Here is a 12,452-nt window from a genome sequence, read left to right as displayed (position 1 = left end):
AAACTTAGCTGCGCAAAAGTAACATTAAAACATTTTTACAATTTTGTGTTTATATTACAATTTGATACCGCCTGTGGTTTGCACACAAGAAAAATTAGATCAATAAATCGAGACCTACATTTTTTTGCCTTATTTAATCTCTATATACAATATAAGCTCATATAGATTTGCTTAGCTCGTGTGTGTGTGCGCGCGCGCATACATGTGTGTTTGTATATTTCTCTGCAACTATAACAAAATACTATTACACCGATTTTATGTGTGTGTGAAGCTCTTATATATTATACACTTTTTATATATATTTTATTATATTTTATATATATATATATATATATATTATATATATATATACACACACACATATATATATATATATATAATATCTTTTATTATATAAGAATTTCTTTCTCTCTACGTATATAACACATTTTATTTTTTTTAAATATAAATTATTTATATGTATTTCTTTTTCCACAAAACAATTTTATTGTATGTCACGAAGAACCGACACCAAAATGCTAAAGATGTATAAAACCAATACGATTCACAATGACGTTGTAATAAAACAAAAAATATATTATACGAAAAAACGTTATCAAGTTTCTCAACCCTTAGTAGGACTGATGTTCCACATGCTTACGAAATACTGTACCGAAAAGAGAATAATAACAATAAGTATAGTATCTGCGACGCTTTTGAACGTGGTTGGATTGTGATGCTGTTCACCGAACTCTCTCTGTTTTCTCGCAACTTGTTCCACTATCTGCTGTATACGTGCCAGTTTCTCGCCGTGTTCCAGCATTTGATTTTCCACTTCCTTTATTACATCTATTATCCTAAATAGCGATATTTGCTTGTAAATGCATTATCGAGCACTTATCGTGTTCAAATTTGTGCGCTCTCTTTACTAGTAATTTAACAAGTAACGCACACAATAGTTTTGCTATGTAACAATAAATGAATTTATATAAATTTACCTAGCAGCTGAACGTCTTCGTTTTCCTAACGATTGACTAGAATCAGTATGTGCCTCGGCAGATGAACTCCCGGAATCATGAGCTGGCTCCGTTAAAGGCATATTATTAGACAACTGTCTCTTTGAAGATTTGAGCACTGATAAAGAGGAACGTGATTCAGCTTGTAATAATGGAATCTGCAACGATTATTATTTTCATATAGTTAATATCAATTCAGTAAATACGTACGAGTTGAGATACACGACAATAAGTAATATTACATTGTCACGGAAACTTAATCTGTGTGATAGAAATCTTTAATAATGTATTAAGCTACGTGTTTTTTTGCTTTTTTAATAATTGTACAGTTTCTGAATTAAACATGTCCGTGTTTTAATACTGTGCATACATGTACATTTTGAGTAAGATACAAATAGTACAATAAAATAATAGTATCTATTTCAAATGATAATGTATATATAAAATAAAACTAGCAATATGAATTATATATACACATATCAATCAGTTTATACATATATATATATAATGTACATATAAGACTTACTTTAAATAAAATAATTGGAATTTTTTCAGATTTGCATGGTTTGAGTGTACAATTTTGTAACAAACAGTTCCAAGACAGAAGATATGGTTATAAAAATAATGTTAGTCTGATTACTAAATATCAGAGAAAACTCAGCCTCATTTTTTTAAAAAAGAGAGAGAGTGTATGTGTTAAACAAAATAAATTTATTACAATAAATATTGAAAATGTATACGAATTTATTCAAAGTCATCGATAGCAAATAAAGCAGTAAATAACATAATTGTTATTCATTAACGCAATTATCGAAAAAGACTACTGTTAAAAGGTGGACACAAAAAGCAGTTAAAATAACAATATAAACTTACATATGTAAAATGCACAAATGTGTCAAGCTATATAACATGCGTTAATACAAATTACACGTTACATCGCTGTACCTGTGTTTGTGGTTCAGTAGAAACAATACTACCAGTACGCATTATAGGTGTTTTATGTCTAGTCTTTGTGCGCACTACGTAATTTTCTTCGTATTGAACCACGTCGTTTCTCGGATCCCATGGTCTTACGTCGGCATGGCGATAGACCCAATTTCCTGTTATAATATCCTAGCGGTGCGAGAGAAACGGAGATATGTTATTTTGCAGTTGTTAAATGTTTTATCATTTAATAAGAAAAAAATATAACTTTATTAAACGTTAAAAATGACATGCGTCTTTCGTACTTGAACGAAATATTTGGGGATCCATTCCTGTCCCAAACTCTTTCGTTCTTTGGCACGTGCTCTTTGCGCTTCCTCGAGTCGAGTTTTCTCTTCAGTAGCAGCAAGCTGATCGTCCCTGTTGATAGCTTGCGTGACAGCGTACCACAATTTCTCGCTCTCCCACGATCCTTGATATTCCAGTGGGACAGTGTACTTCTTTAACCTGTTTTTACGTACTTCTGGAGTCGGGTTGAAGAACATACTTTCTTGCTGTGTGTGTGTGAAACGCAATATTATTTATTTATTAATCATCTGACTAAGATAAATTACTCAAGTTTAACTTACTCCGGTTCGCTTGTCCGTTATTAAAATCTGTCCGTCCCAATATCCTGATATAGTGGCTAAAGTTTCCTTTCCCAAACGTATTCGTCCGACAACTTGATTCATTTGTTCCGCACCGCCAATAAATGGCTAAAAGTATTAGTTTATTGTTTGTTAGAATAAAAAATTATACATACATATACACACAGATCACATATTTTTACATTAAATTATTATTTTGAAAACTTTTTCACATTTTGCGTACTTAATTTTATTATACCTTCAATTTGAATTCTAATTCAGTATGATAACCGGTTTTCTCGCACGTTATATTTACTTTTCCGCCAAGCTCCATGGTCAATGTTCCCATGAGAATACCTTTACAGTGTGCATACGGAATTGTCATTGTATAATCCTCGCCTCTCGGCAGCATTGTTAGCACAGCCACACCGTCTAGTACGGCGGAAGTTGAATTGCCTGTAAAAAAAAAAAAAAGTTACGACTTGTCAATAAAATAAAAAAACAACACTATTAGATTATATTTTACAATAGTGTAGACAATCAAAAACATTTACCATAAAATTTGGATTTCGCGATAATTGTAGCGCTGATAGTAAATCCATCTTGGCGATTTGTTACGTAAAATCCCGAGATCGGCGGATGATGCGATAACTAATAAAAATATTTAGACATATGTAAATATTTGAATATTTTCGGTGTAGTAATGAAAAAGTTACGACGACAGTTTGGTCCGAAGAAGAATTGATCAGTGTATTAAAGTTAGAAACGTTTTAACTATGAATATAACGCATAATCATATTTATATACATGTCATGTTAATATAAAATATTTTCCAAAATTGTTATACTTGTTCGGCTAAGTAGAAAGTTCTGGAGCCATTAGGATGTTGCCAATAGCAGCGGAATGTTTCGCCTAATAGCGGATTATACGGTTTTTTCAGACCTTGTGGCTTCTTATAAAAGCCCGATAGGTACCATTTAACTACTGCCTTCATACGCGTAAATGCATCGTCTTCTAACACAGCTCTGTAAAAATAAAGTTCGAAGAGTTTGTTTTTCTAAAAAAACCAATCGCACGATCTAAATACATCACTTTACTAACTGAGACAATAAATCAGCGTGATAATACGAATCGGCCAGTTTTTCCAGAAACGAACGTGGCTCCAAAATGAATGTCGGCAATACAACTTTAGACAGATCCATGCCAGGACGAACTTGTTTCATCAAGAACCATATCAAGGATTTTTGTTCCTCTTGTAATTCCGCAACAACTTCGCCAGCCTGTATTTATATTTAATAACATAATAAACAAATCACATTTCTTTCTCTCTGTTTCCCAAACAGTACATAGATAAATTTTAAGTGTCTCGTTAATTTTTAATATAAATACGGTTTTTATGTTAAACATAAAATATATATATATATAAAGTTACGAGATGCCTACCGTTCCAAGAACTTCGTTTTCGTTAGCCACATATGGCGTTTCGGTAATTTGCTCGGAACATTGATCCTGATCTTCTTTAGCTGACGCTTCGGATTCGCTATCCGAGGCGCTAATTTCTGCGTCGGCTGCTACTCCATTCTCTGGCTGACTGATATCGTCCAGGTCTGTATGCGAGGTATACACAGGGGGATCTAGCGTTACTACTTTACGGGTTTCGTACTCTAAGACATGTACAGAAGGAACGGTCATACGACGTGTCGGGAAAATTGCTGGATAAGATGAAGAGGCAGGACGGGAGGAATCAGACGATTGAGTGTTGCCAGCGTTTGATTCCTCATTGGGATACGCGATATTCTCCTGATCTGTGCCAGGTGTCGGTGATCGATCAAGCAATTGCTTTTCCCAATACGCGACCGCGTGATAAAGCTGCTGAAACATGGGAGACGGCGAAGGGCAAACGCTCCTAGAATCGCACGTGGCGGGTGTAAGCGACTGGGGACATGACAGCAACCGCTTCTGGGGAGTCGTGGGAGATCTCGGAGCGTAACGACTCAAATATGTTGCTAGTGCGCAAAAAGCAGGACGAATAAAAAAGGAAAAAATAATAAGTAAACATAATTATTACTTATACAAGTTTTTTTATAGATTTGCCTAAGACTAACTTTAATGGCAAATTATCAATCTAGAGAATTCTATTATCTCTCGTACATCGCAACTTTTACGGCTCGTGATTTCTGCATGGTTAGGTGAAATGTGCGAGACAAGAAAATAACGACTGAAACTCTAAATTACTTTCATCACTACAAGTACACGAATTACCAGATCACCATACATCATTCATCATAATTCACAAATCGCACTTCTCTTGTACGACATACTTTTCTGATTCGTAAATTTCTTGACGAATCGAATTCTTTATTAATACTGTTCCATCGTGTGCATATAAATATCGATATTTTCGTTATCTTCTTTTGTTTTGTCAGAAATTTCAACGTAAGTAATAAATGTCGAAATTAAGGTAATAACGCGTAATAATGTCGTTACTAACGATGCGCACATATTTTATAGTGCTTAAACTATGAATTTGCATGTATGTATATACTATATATACATATAACTTTGCAACATATATATATATATATATATAATATTTATCCAAGCACATTATTCCATTTTTATCGGCGATTTTCATACATGAATGTCGCAAATAGGAAGCTTTGATAGTACTAACCATGATCGTCAAAGTGCTTTTCATAATCAGCCTCGCTCCATTGAGTCTCATGAGTGGTGGTGGCATCGTGCGGCAAAGGACGCGGTAATGCGCTTGTCGAGCGCACTATCAACGAAGAGCAACGCAACGACAGTTCAAGTGCGTCCAACCAGCATTTCCCTGCCGCTTGAGATGGCGCTCGAAAAATTAAATAAGACGTTGGCAGCGGTTGTACAACTGCACCTGAAAAAATGTACATATAACACGCACAATTGAAATCATTATCGAATAAAAAACTTACATATTAATTACTCTACAAATATATATAATTCTATTATATTTCTTTCTTTTATATTTCTATATCACAAAACAAATATTGCACGTCAGAACGCAATTTACTTTATATTAAAAAAAAGAAAGAAACCACTTTCATGTATACGTGCTAATAATAAAATCATGAGAAACTCGTACCGATAGCTTCTTTCTCCGGACCGCGAGGAGCCCATATAGATTGTTCCAAAGGATGAAACACTTTGAAACAAAATCCATCCTTCTTACTCGGACGTTCTATAACTTGACACGTGTTAAGTAGTACCGTTCCCACCCAATGATTGCTCTGTCAACAGATGCGTGTATAATTCTATAATACAGCGAGCAAAAATAATCAAATAAAACACAAGTGAAAAAAATGATAGACATACGAACTTTAGTTTTGGGACTTTTGTATATTAGCAGTAATCCGGGTTTCAAAATGCACCATAACTTCGTCCAACTTTTCAACGTGCCGCGAATCTTCAGCCAATCACTCATAACAATAACGGTTGGATCCTTAAAAGAACTTAAGAGCTCGTTCGCCACTCTTTTCTTCTCCATTCGATAATTCTTCCTCTGAGCTTTGTACGATTCTTTTCGTGTTAATTTACACGAATCCATTGACTAAAAAGGATTGTTATTTTAAGATCAAGCATGACACATATTATGTTTAAAAGTCAAACTTTCTTAGCAGTTGCGAAAAAAAAATTACCTTATCTGATGAATTATCGAATTTCTGACCTTCACCCATTGCGGAAAGCCCTATAACATATGTGATCTTGCATTATTTTTTTGCAATATTTTATAATAATATTTACAAAGAGTTATATATGTCAGCAGAGATGGCAACATTGTAGTTGAAAAATAGTGTGGCTTTAAAATTTGAAGAGAGTTTGTTTTAGAAAATTTTACAACTTTTGTATTTAAAAAAACATCTTTCTAATATATAATACACACATATGTATATATAAAGCATAGATATACTATTAGAAAATAATTATTTAGTATTTACATCAATATTTATTAGTTTGTACGCGCACGTAATGCAGTTAGTATATTTAAAAATTCTAAATTTTTACGTTGTAAAAACAATATTAGGAATAGAAAAAAATTGTTAACAATTAAATTAAGCAATGAGATATTGTTATTATGTAAAATACTGTTGACAATTATAAAAAAAAAAAATAAAAAATGTAAATTGTTAAAAGTATACAAACCTTAAGAACTAAACTGCATTTTTAAAAACACTAAATGATTCAAAATAACAAAACAATTCTAAAATAAAATAATACAAAACCAAATTTATCCTTACACGTTTAAAACGACAACGCATGCGTACACACGATGTGAAAATAATACTGTTTGTAACAAAATTTAAAGTGCCAAAGTGTACAAAAACTACAAGATAAATTATTTCATCTTATATATAATACACAGAATACCTACAATTTTTCCACACGCATTCATCTAAACAAATCAGAATTATTTTCTAATTCTACTTCGCAAATCTTAATTAAAATTTAATTTATTTTTTCTTTTATTATGTTTTTATTAGTAGATACATAAGTAACTATATATATGTACATATAAAACCAAGTTATTGTTTTTCTAATTACTTAACTAAAACTTTCAAACTACGTTTGAAATGAAGAGAGACATAACTAACAGTAGAACGTAAAATATTCGAGAAAATATACATAGCTCTAGAAATTATTATGTATATTCTAGCGTGTACATGTATAATTTTATCAAACAAATGTGTAAATATATATATATATATATTTATATATAACCCACTCGTTTTTATTATGTATGTATGTATGTGTGTTCTTAATATGTATTAAGAGAAAATCCGTATTTACTTATTGACTTGTTTTCCAACAGGTGTATAATATAAAATCTAATTTTTTCTTTTAATAAGTAAATATTAGTAATGTATTATGTTAATATGTGCACAATATAGATAGAACGCTTTACAAGATCTGCATCAAATTTCAAAAATCATACTTTCAAGAATTGAAATTAAGTCGAGATCTTGGTTTTCCATCCAATTTGTATCATCCGTACTAATTACAGATATATTAATTTGGCGTGTTATTTTGCAAGCTGATTAGCAACAAAATCATGCTTAACTATAAAGAAATATACACATACATGTATATGCACATAGTTACTAGAAGAAAAGATAAAATATTTCTTGAATAAAAAACAACATGCAATTAATTTTTGCATCAGATCAAATTTTATTTGACGAATCCATAAAGATTGTAATTAAATTTGATGCAAACCTCGAAAAAAAAATATATAATATATTATATATATTTTTTAATATATTATATGTACATTATATTATATGATATAATGTACAACACAAACTTAAACATTATTTCATCACTGAATTTACATAAATTTGATCTACGCACACCCTCATATATAGTCTTATGTACAGTCTACTATAATGATTCCTCAGTAAATGATACTATTAATGAAATACTATTAATGAAATACTTTTATCTATTCAAAGCTTATTATTACGTAAGAGAGAAAGCTTATAAAAAGTGCAGGTATATCTATTTATAATAAGTGTAAACTTTATACACACGCGTAAACATAGAGTTCGAAAATTGTAAAAATATTATATATCAAATAAGAGAATATAGGTATCGAGGAGGTTTGCAAGGCATAATATCGAAAATTGTCTGGCGATTATGCGCCTATAAAAGCTACGGAAATAAAAAGCACTCAAAATAGAAAAGTTCAGTAGCTGCTCAAGTACTAACTCAGTTATCTCAGATCTTACGGAAGAAAAACACAACAGATTGTATTACTCTTGAAAATTTTCTATATGAATTTTAGTTTATATACCTGGAGAAACTGGAGGTGCACCGGCTGTAATATTTACGCTTGTCGTGAGGGACTCGGTTGACGGAAGTTTAGGTAATGGTGTAGACTGTGCTTGGATGCTGCTTCGTCGGGGTTGTCGATCCGCTGGTTCTAAGTATTTAGCACTCATATTCAGTCGCACTCGAGATATATACATCGTCGCATTGTACGATTTACGTTAGACACATAAATAAGAAAATATATATGTGTGTGTATATATATATACGTATATAAAATTTGTGAGAACGATAATTGCCGGCGATTGCTCGTCGGTTGCGGAAACTTTGTATCTTTTAAGTTACAAAAAAGAGATGTTAATACATAAAGATAAACAAAAAAAGAAATATATATATTGAAATATTTTTGTAATTGTTGTTTTTCTGCGATAAATACGAGAGTATGAGTTTTTAAGATTTATACGCTCACACGTGAATTTGAATTAAAAGACACACACTGTGTAGTGTCTGTTCGCCTATTACAAAAAAAAAACAAAAAAAAAAAAACAAAACAAAAAAAGATAATAGTCATGCTTATACATGCAGAATAGAACATGCTGTAACTTTTATATTGCTGCATGCGGCCAAGTTACAGAAGCAAGATAGAGACGTTAGAGAAATATACGTGTACAAATTGAACACTGCGTAATACATGTTTAAAAAAGTGATTGTGGTTATTACAGTATACCGTGATTAAATGTGACAATTAAATTGTGACAAACGTTTCAAGAAATTAGCAAAAAAACTTTGTCACTTTGACGCGTCATTCAGCTAAAACGTTCTGAATTTTAATAAATTGTAATACGTATAGATACTCGGTTTTACTCGCTTTCTGCAGCTATAAATAAACGTTTTTAGAAAATTATTGTATATGTTTAAAACACAATAAAAACTCGTCATAACAAACTTTTTTTTTTTTATACAGATTTAGGTACATATTTGGAATCGTACGTGGTCTTTATTGTACATTTTATTATAGATAAAAGAAAACAGGAATTAAAAATAAGTCACGAGGTTCAAGTTATTCGCAACAAATAACAGTTTATAGTGACGAGAATTTCTACTTGGACTTCGAGAGAAACGCAGTTTGTTACACTCTCAGGATATATATATATATTGATTTCCATTTTTCCAAGAGAGTTGGTTCTTGCTATAGTACACATTTCATTCATATTAATGAGCTGTCATAACTATATATGCCTGACGTATCTTTATTGGCGTTGGATTACCAAGTAGTAGTTTTACATGTTGGATACTTTCGAGATTGGTGAGCGCACAAAGAACACAAAAACATTATTAAAAACAAGAGTTGCATACATATTACAAATCAATAATATGTATTCTCATCGCAATCGGTTGTTTCTGTTACACTTTTCCAGTTAAAAATAATTTCTCGTATAAATATTTGTTGCATATATATTATGATTGTATATTATGTAACATACATTTTAAAGAAATTGATCCAGTTATGAAATTTGTGATTATCGTATATATTTTGAAAATAAGTCTACACCCATTAGAAAAACACTCTTCCATGCATTTAGAACAAACTGTACAACACTTGGATGAATATACTTTGATCTGTACAAGTGTTGATCTTACATAAGTAGATGTAATTACTTGTGAGAATATTATGTAAAACCCTAGGATCTCTCTTGTGTAGAACACTTTTAATAACAGGGGAAAAGAGTTCTGCGGAGACGTGCTATGCAATTTATGCGTCATTAACAAGCTTATACCAAACATACACACTGTAGTCGCTTTCAGGAATTCTGTCTCTTAATTGCTGTTCCTTTTTCCCCTATTTCGTCATTTAATTATATTCTATTTGCCAAGTTACAAACAATAAATAAGTAAATAAATGAGACAACCATCAATTATTATTGCCATTAATAATTTAAATTTGTCTTAAAAATAATTAGAGAAGATCTATAATATTTTGGCTTAAAGACATTTGTGATCAAATAAAATGAAACATATTAAATGACAATTAAGTGACATAAAATAAATGTACTTACGACTGAGAGAGCGGCTAACATTCGGCGGTGTCATGGTCTTGAAAGGATCTGTCGAACTCCCAACTGACACAGAATGAGTCTCCACCTGAGGACGGTGATGATCTCCAGGTACCACAATCGGTTGTGAACTCATTGTAACTCTCTGAAATGCAGACAATTCTTATCGATATGTAATACGCAGAGTAAGACAACGTAACTACTGTTTATTTAAACACATTATATCGAATGCAAAATACACATCAGTTGAGACTTCGTTAGAACGCAGCTGATTAGCGATACCTTCTGAATTGTCTGATTAGGAAACGCCAGATAACGAAAAAATCGCGAAAACGCTTTCGAAACACTTCGAGAAGTATTCTGCTGTTTACACATTGCGCGCGTTGACTCACCCCGTTTATTATACAACTGTTATCTGTACTCTCGAAGCAACTCTCGAAGATACCCACCTTTTGCTTTCCGGAGCGATTGTTGTTTGAGCGCGCGGCAAAAATGTATCAGTCCATCGCAGCACCGAATTACGCGTACAAGACAATTAGAGCGTGCGGCACGCAATAGTAGGAACGTAGCGCGACATCGTGGCGCATCGCACTAACGTTCTCTTTCTCTCTCCTCCTATATTTCTCTTTTCCTCTCCCTCTTCCCCAAAGCGGCGCACTTCTTTGCGGAGAGCCGCGACTCGCGCACCGCCGCGTATTATCTGCGGATGTCGTTACGATCGAAGTGCCGCGGCGAGGTCGCGGAAACCGGCCGAGGAATGTTGCATATGGACGACACCCGTTGACGGGACGAACGTGGCTAGATACGATGCATCATTGATCAAGAGGACACACTGGGACACACGCACGCACACACACACACACACACACACACATTCTCTCTCTCTTTTCTTCGCGACAACGTTTGATGATGTGCGATTAAAACGTATGTAAAACATAGGGTATAATTCACTGATAAGCGAGGTGCGCGCGGTTTGACCGCGACACAACGGTGCGCAACGCCAAGGGACAAGGACGGAAAGAGAGAACTAATTTTCTCGTTAACCGACCGCGGTGGCTACCGCACAAACTACGCGCTCAATTCGACGAGCGGCTACCGCACCACGACCTTCCGTAAGACGTAGACCGCCGATTCTCCACCGCGTATTTTTTCTTCTCCGTGTCACAGCTCAACAAGAGATGTCACCGTACGTTCTGTTCAAATCTTGTAGGTACAACGGCGGAAGACTGTCGAGAGTTAGGTTTGACAGACGGTAGAGCATCTCGCTGTAATGTCCGGCATTTTTAAAAAGCACAATCGGTTGTAAGTAAACGACGACGTTGCGCACACGCAGACCCAATCGAGAGAGCATATTGTTGTTCAATCTCCATGTTTCGTGTTCTCTCTTTCCTCGTCTGTCTCTCTCTCTCTTTCTCTCTCTTTTTCTCCCTCTCAGAAGAGAACCAATTGATCGCCGAAAGATCGCGTGAATTTTCAATAATTGTGCCGCCTTCTTCTCTCACGATCAGATTCTAATATCAGTCGACATTCTCTCTCTCTCCCGTTCTCTTCTCTCGTTAGACCCGGTTATTTTCTGCTTGATATACGCGGTATTACACCAGCTAGAAAAAAAAGACAATCTATAGTTAGTTTAAAACCCGGTGCGACAGTCGGTGCGGCAGTCAAGTTTGCTTGGTCACAGATCAGCTGTTTTAATCCCGGCTGAGACTTTGTTACCGGTTTAGCAAAATGTAATTTTCTCTTTTTTTTTTTTTTTGTTTTTACATAAATTAGTTCGAAATAAAAACACAGTCGGGCACAAAATCGACATAACTTGGTTGTGAGTTAATCTTGTGTCTGACTATCAATAATTAATAATTAACAGTGAGAAAACAGCCGCACAGTGTTTACGCGCATCTTCTTTCCACAAAAGAAATCTTTTTCTTCTTTAAAACAGATAATTTGACCACTTGGCGCTGTGATAATGGAATTAGAAATAAATTCGAGGTATCTTTTTTTCAATTAACACAAAAGATAAGATAGTGACACAATTTCTGACACAGTTTCTG

General features: G+C 33.6%; 1 protein-coding gene across 4 annotated transcripts; it reads right to left on the bottom strand.

Moving 5' to 3' along the window:
- Positions 1-421: 421 nt before the first annotated feature.
- LOC109860499 (oxysterol-binding protein-related protein 8) lies at positions 422-12,135 on the bottom strand. Of its 4 annotated transcripts, none has more exons than XM_020439609.1 (17): positions 10,854-12,135; positions 10,408-10,549; positions 8,376-8,504; positions 6,223-6,272; positions 5,904-6,134; positions 5,670-5,814; positions 5,220-5,441; positions 3,989-4,551; positions 3,647-3,825; positions 3,393-3,570; positions 3,100-3,196; positions 2,805-3,001; positions 2,549-2,674; positions 2,225-2,473; positions 1,941-2,108; positions 978-1,153; positions 422-836 (listed from the first exon to the last, which is right to left on the bottom strand). In XM_020439609.1, the coding sequence occupies exons 2-17, from the start codon at positions 10,538-10,540 to the stop codon at positions 605-607; spliced, it is 3,075 nt and encodes a 1,024-aa protein (XP_020295198.1). In that variant the 5' UTR covers positions 10,541-10,549; positions 10,854-12,135; the 3' UTR covers positions 422-604. The 4 variants fall into 4 exon arrangements, with proteins under 4 accessions (XP_020295198.1, XP_020295200.1, XP_020295201.1 ...); XM_020439611.1 differs by having other exon boundaries at positions 3,989-4,209; positions 10,854-12,128; XM_020439612.1 differs by having other exon boundaries at positions 3,989-4,152; positions 10,854-12,126.
- Between the last annotated feature and the right edge of the window lie 317 nt (positions 12,136-12,452).

Source organism: Pseudomyrmex gracilis, unplaced genomic scaffold (genome assembly GCF_002006095.1).
Source record: "Pseudomyrmex gracilis isolate BER0280 unplaced genomic scaffold, ASM200609v1 scaffold_400, whole genome shotgun sequence".
Lineage (NCBI taxonomy): Eukaryota > Metazoa > Arthropoda > Insecta > Hymenoptera > Formicidae > Pseudomyrmex > Pseudomyrmex gracilis.
The sequence above is the reverse complement of the archived record's forward strand: the minus strand, read 5'-3'. Positions and strand labels throughout refer to the sequence as shown.

Coding starts and splice junctions, on each gene's coding strand:
- LOC109860499 (XM_020439609.1), bottom strand. CDS start 10,540: ATGAGTTCACAACCGATTGTGGTACCTGGAGATCATCACCGTCCTCAG. Junction 5,442..5,669: donor TCCGGAGAAAGAAGCTATCG/GTACGAGTTTCT, acceptor ACATTTTTTCAG/GTGCAGTTGTACAACCGCTG. Junction 837..977: donor CGAAGACGTTCAGCTGCTAG/GTAAATTTATAT, acceptor ATCGCTATTTAG/GATAATAGATGTAATAAAGG.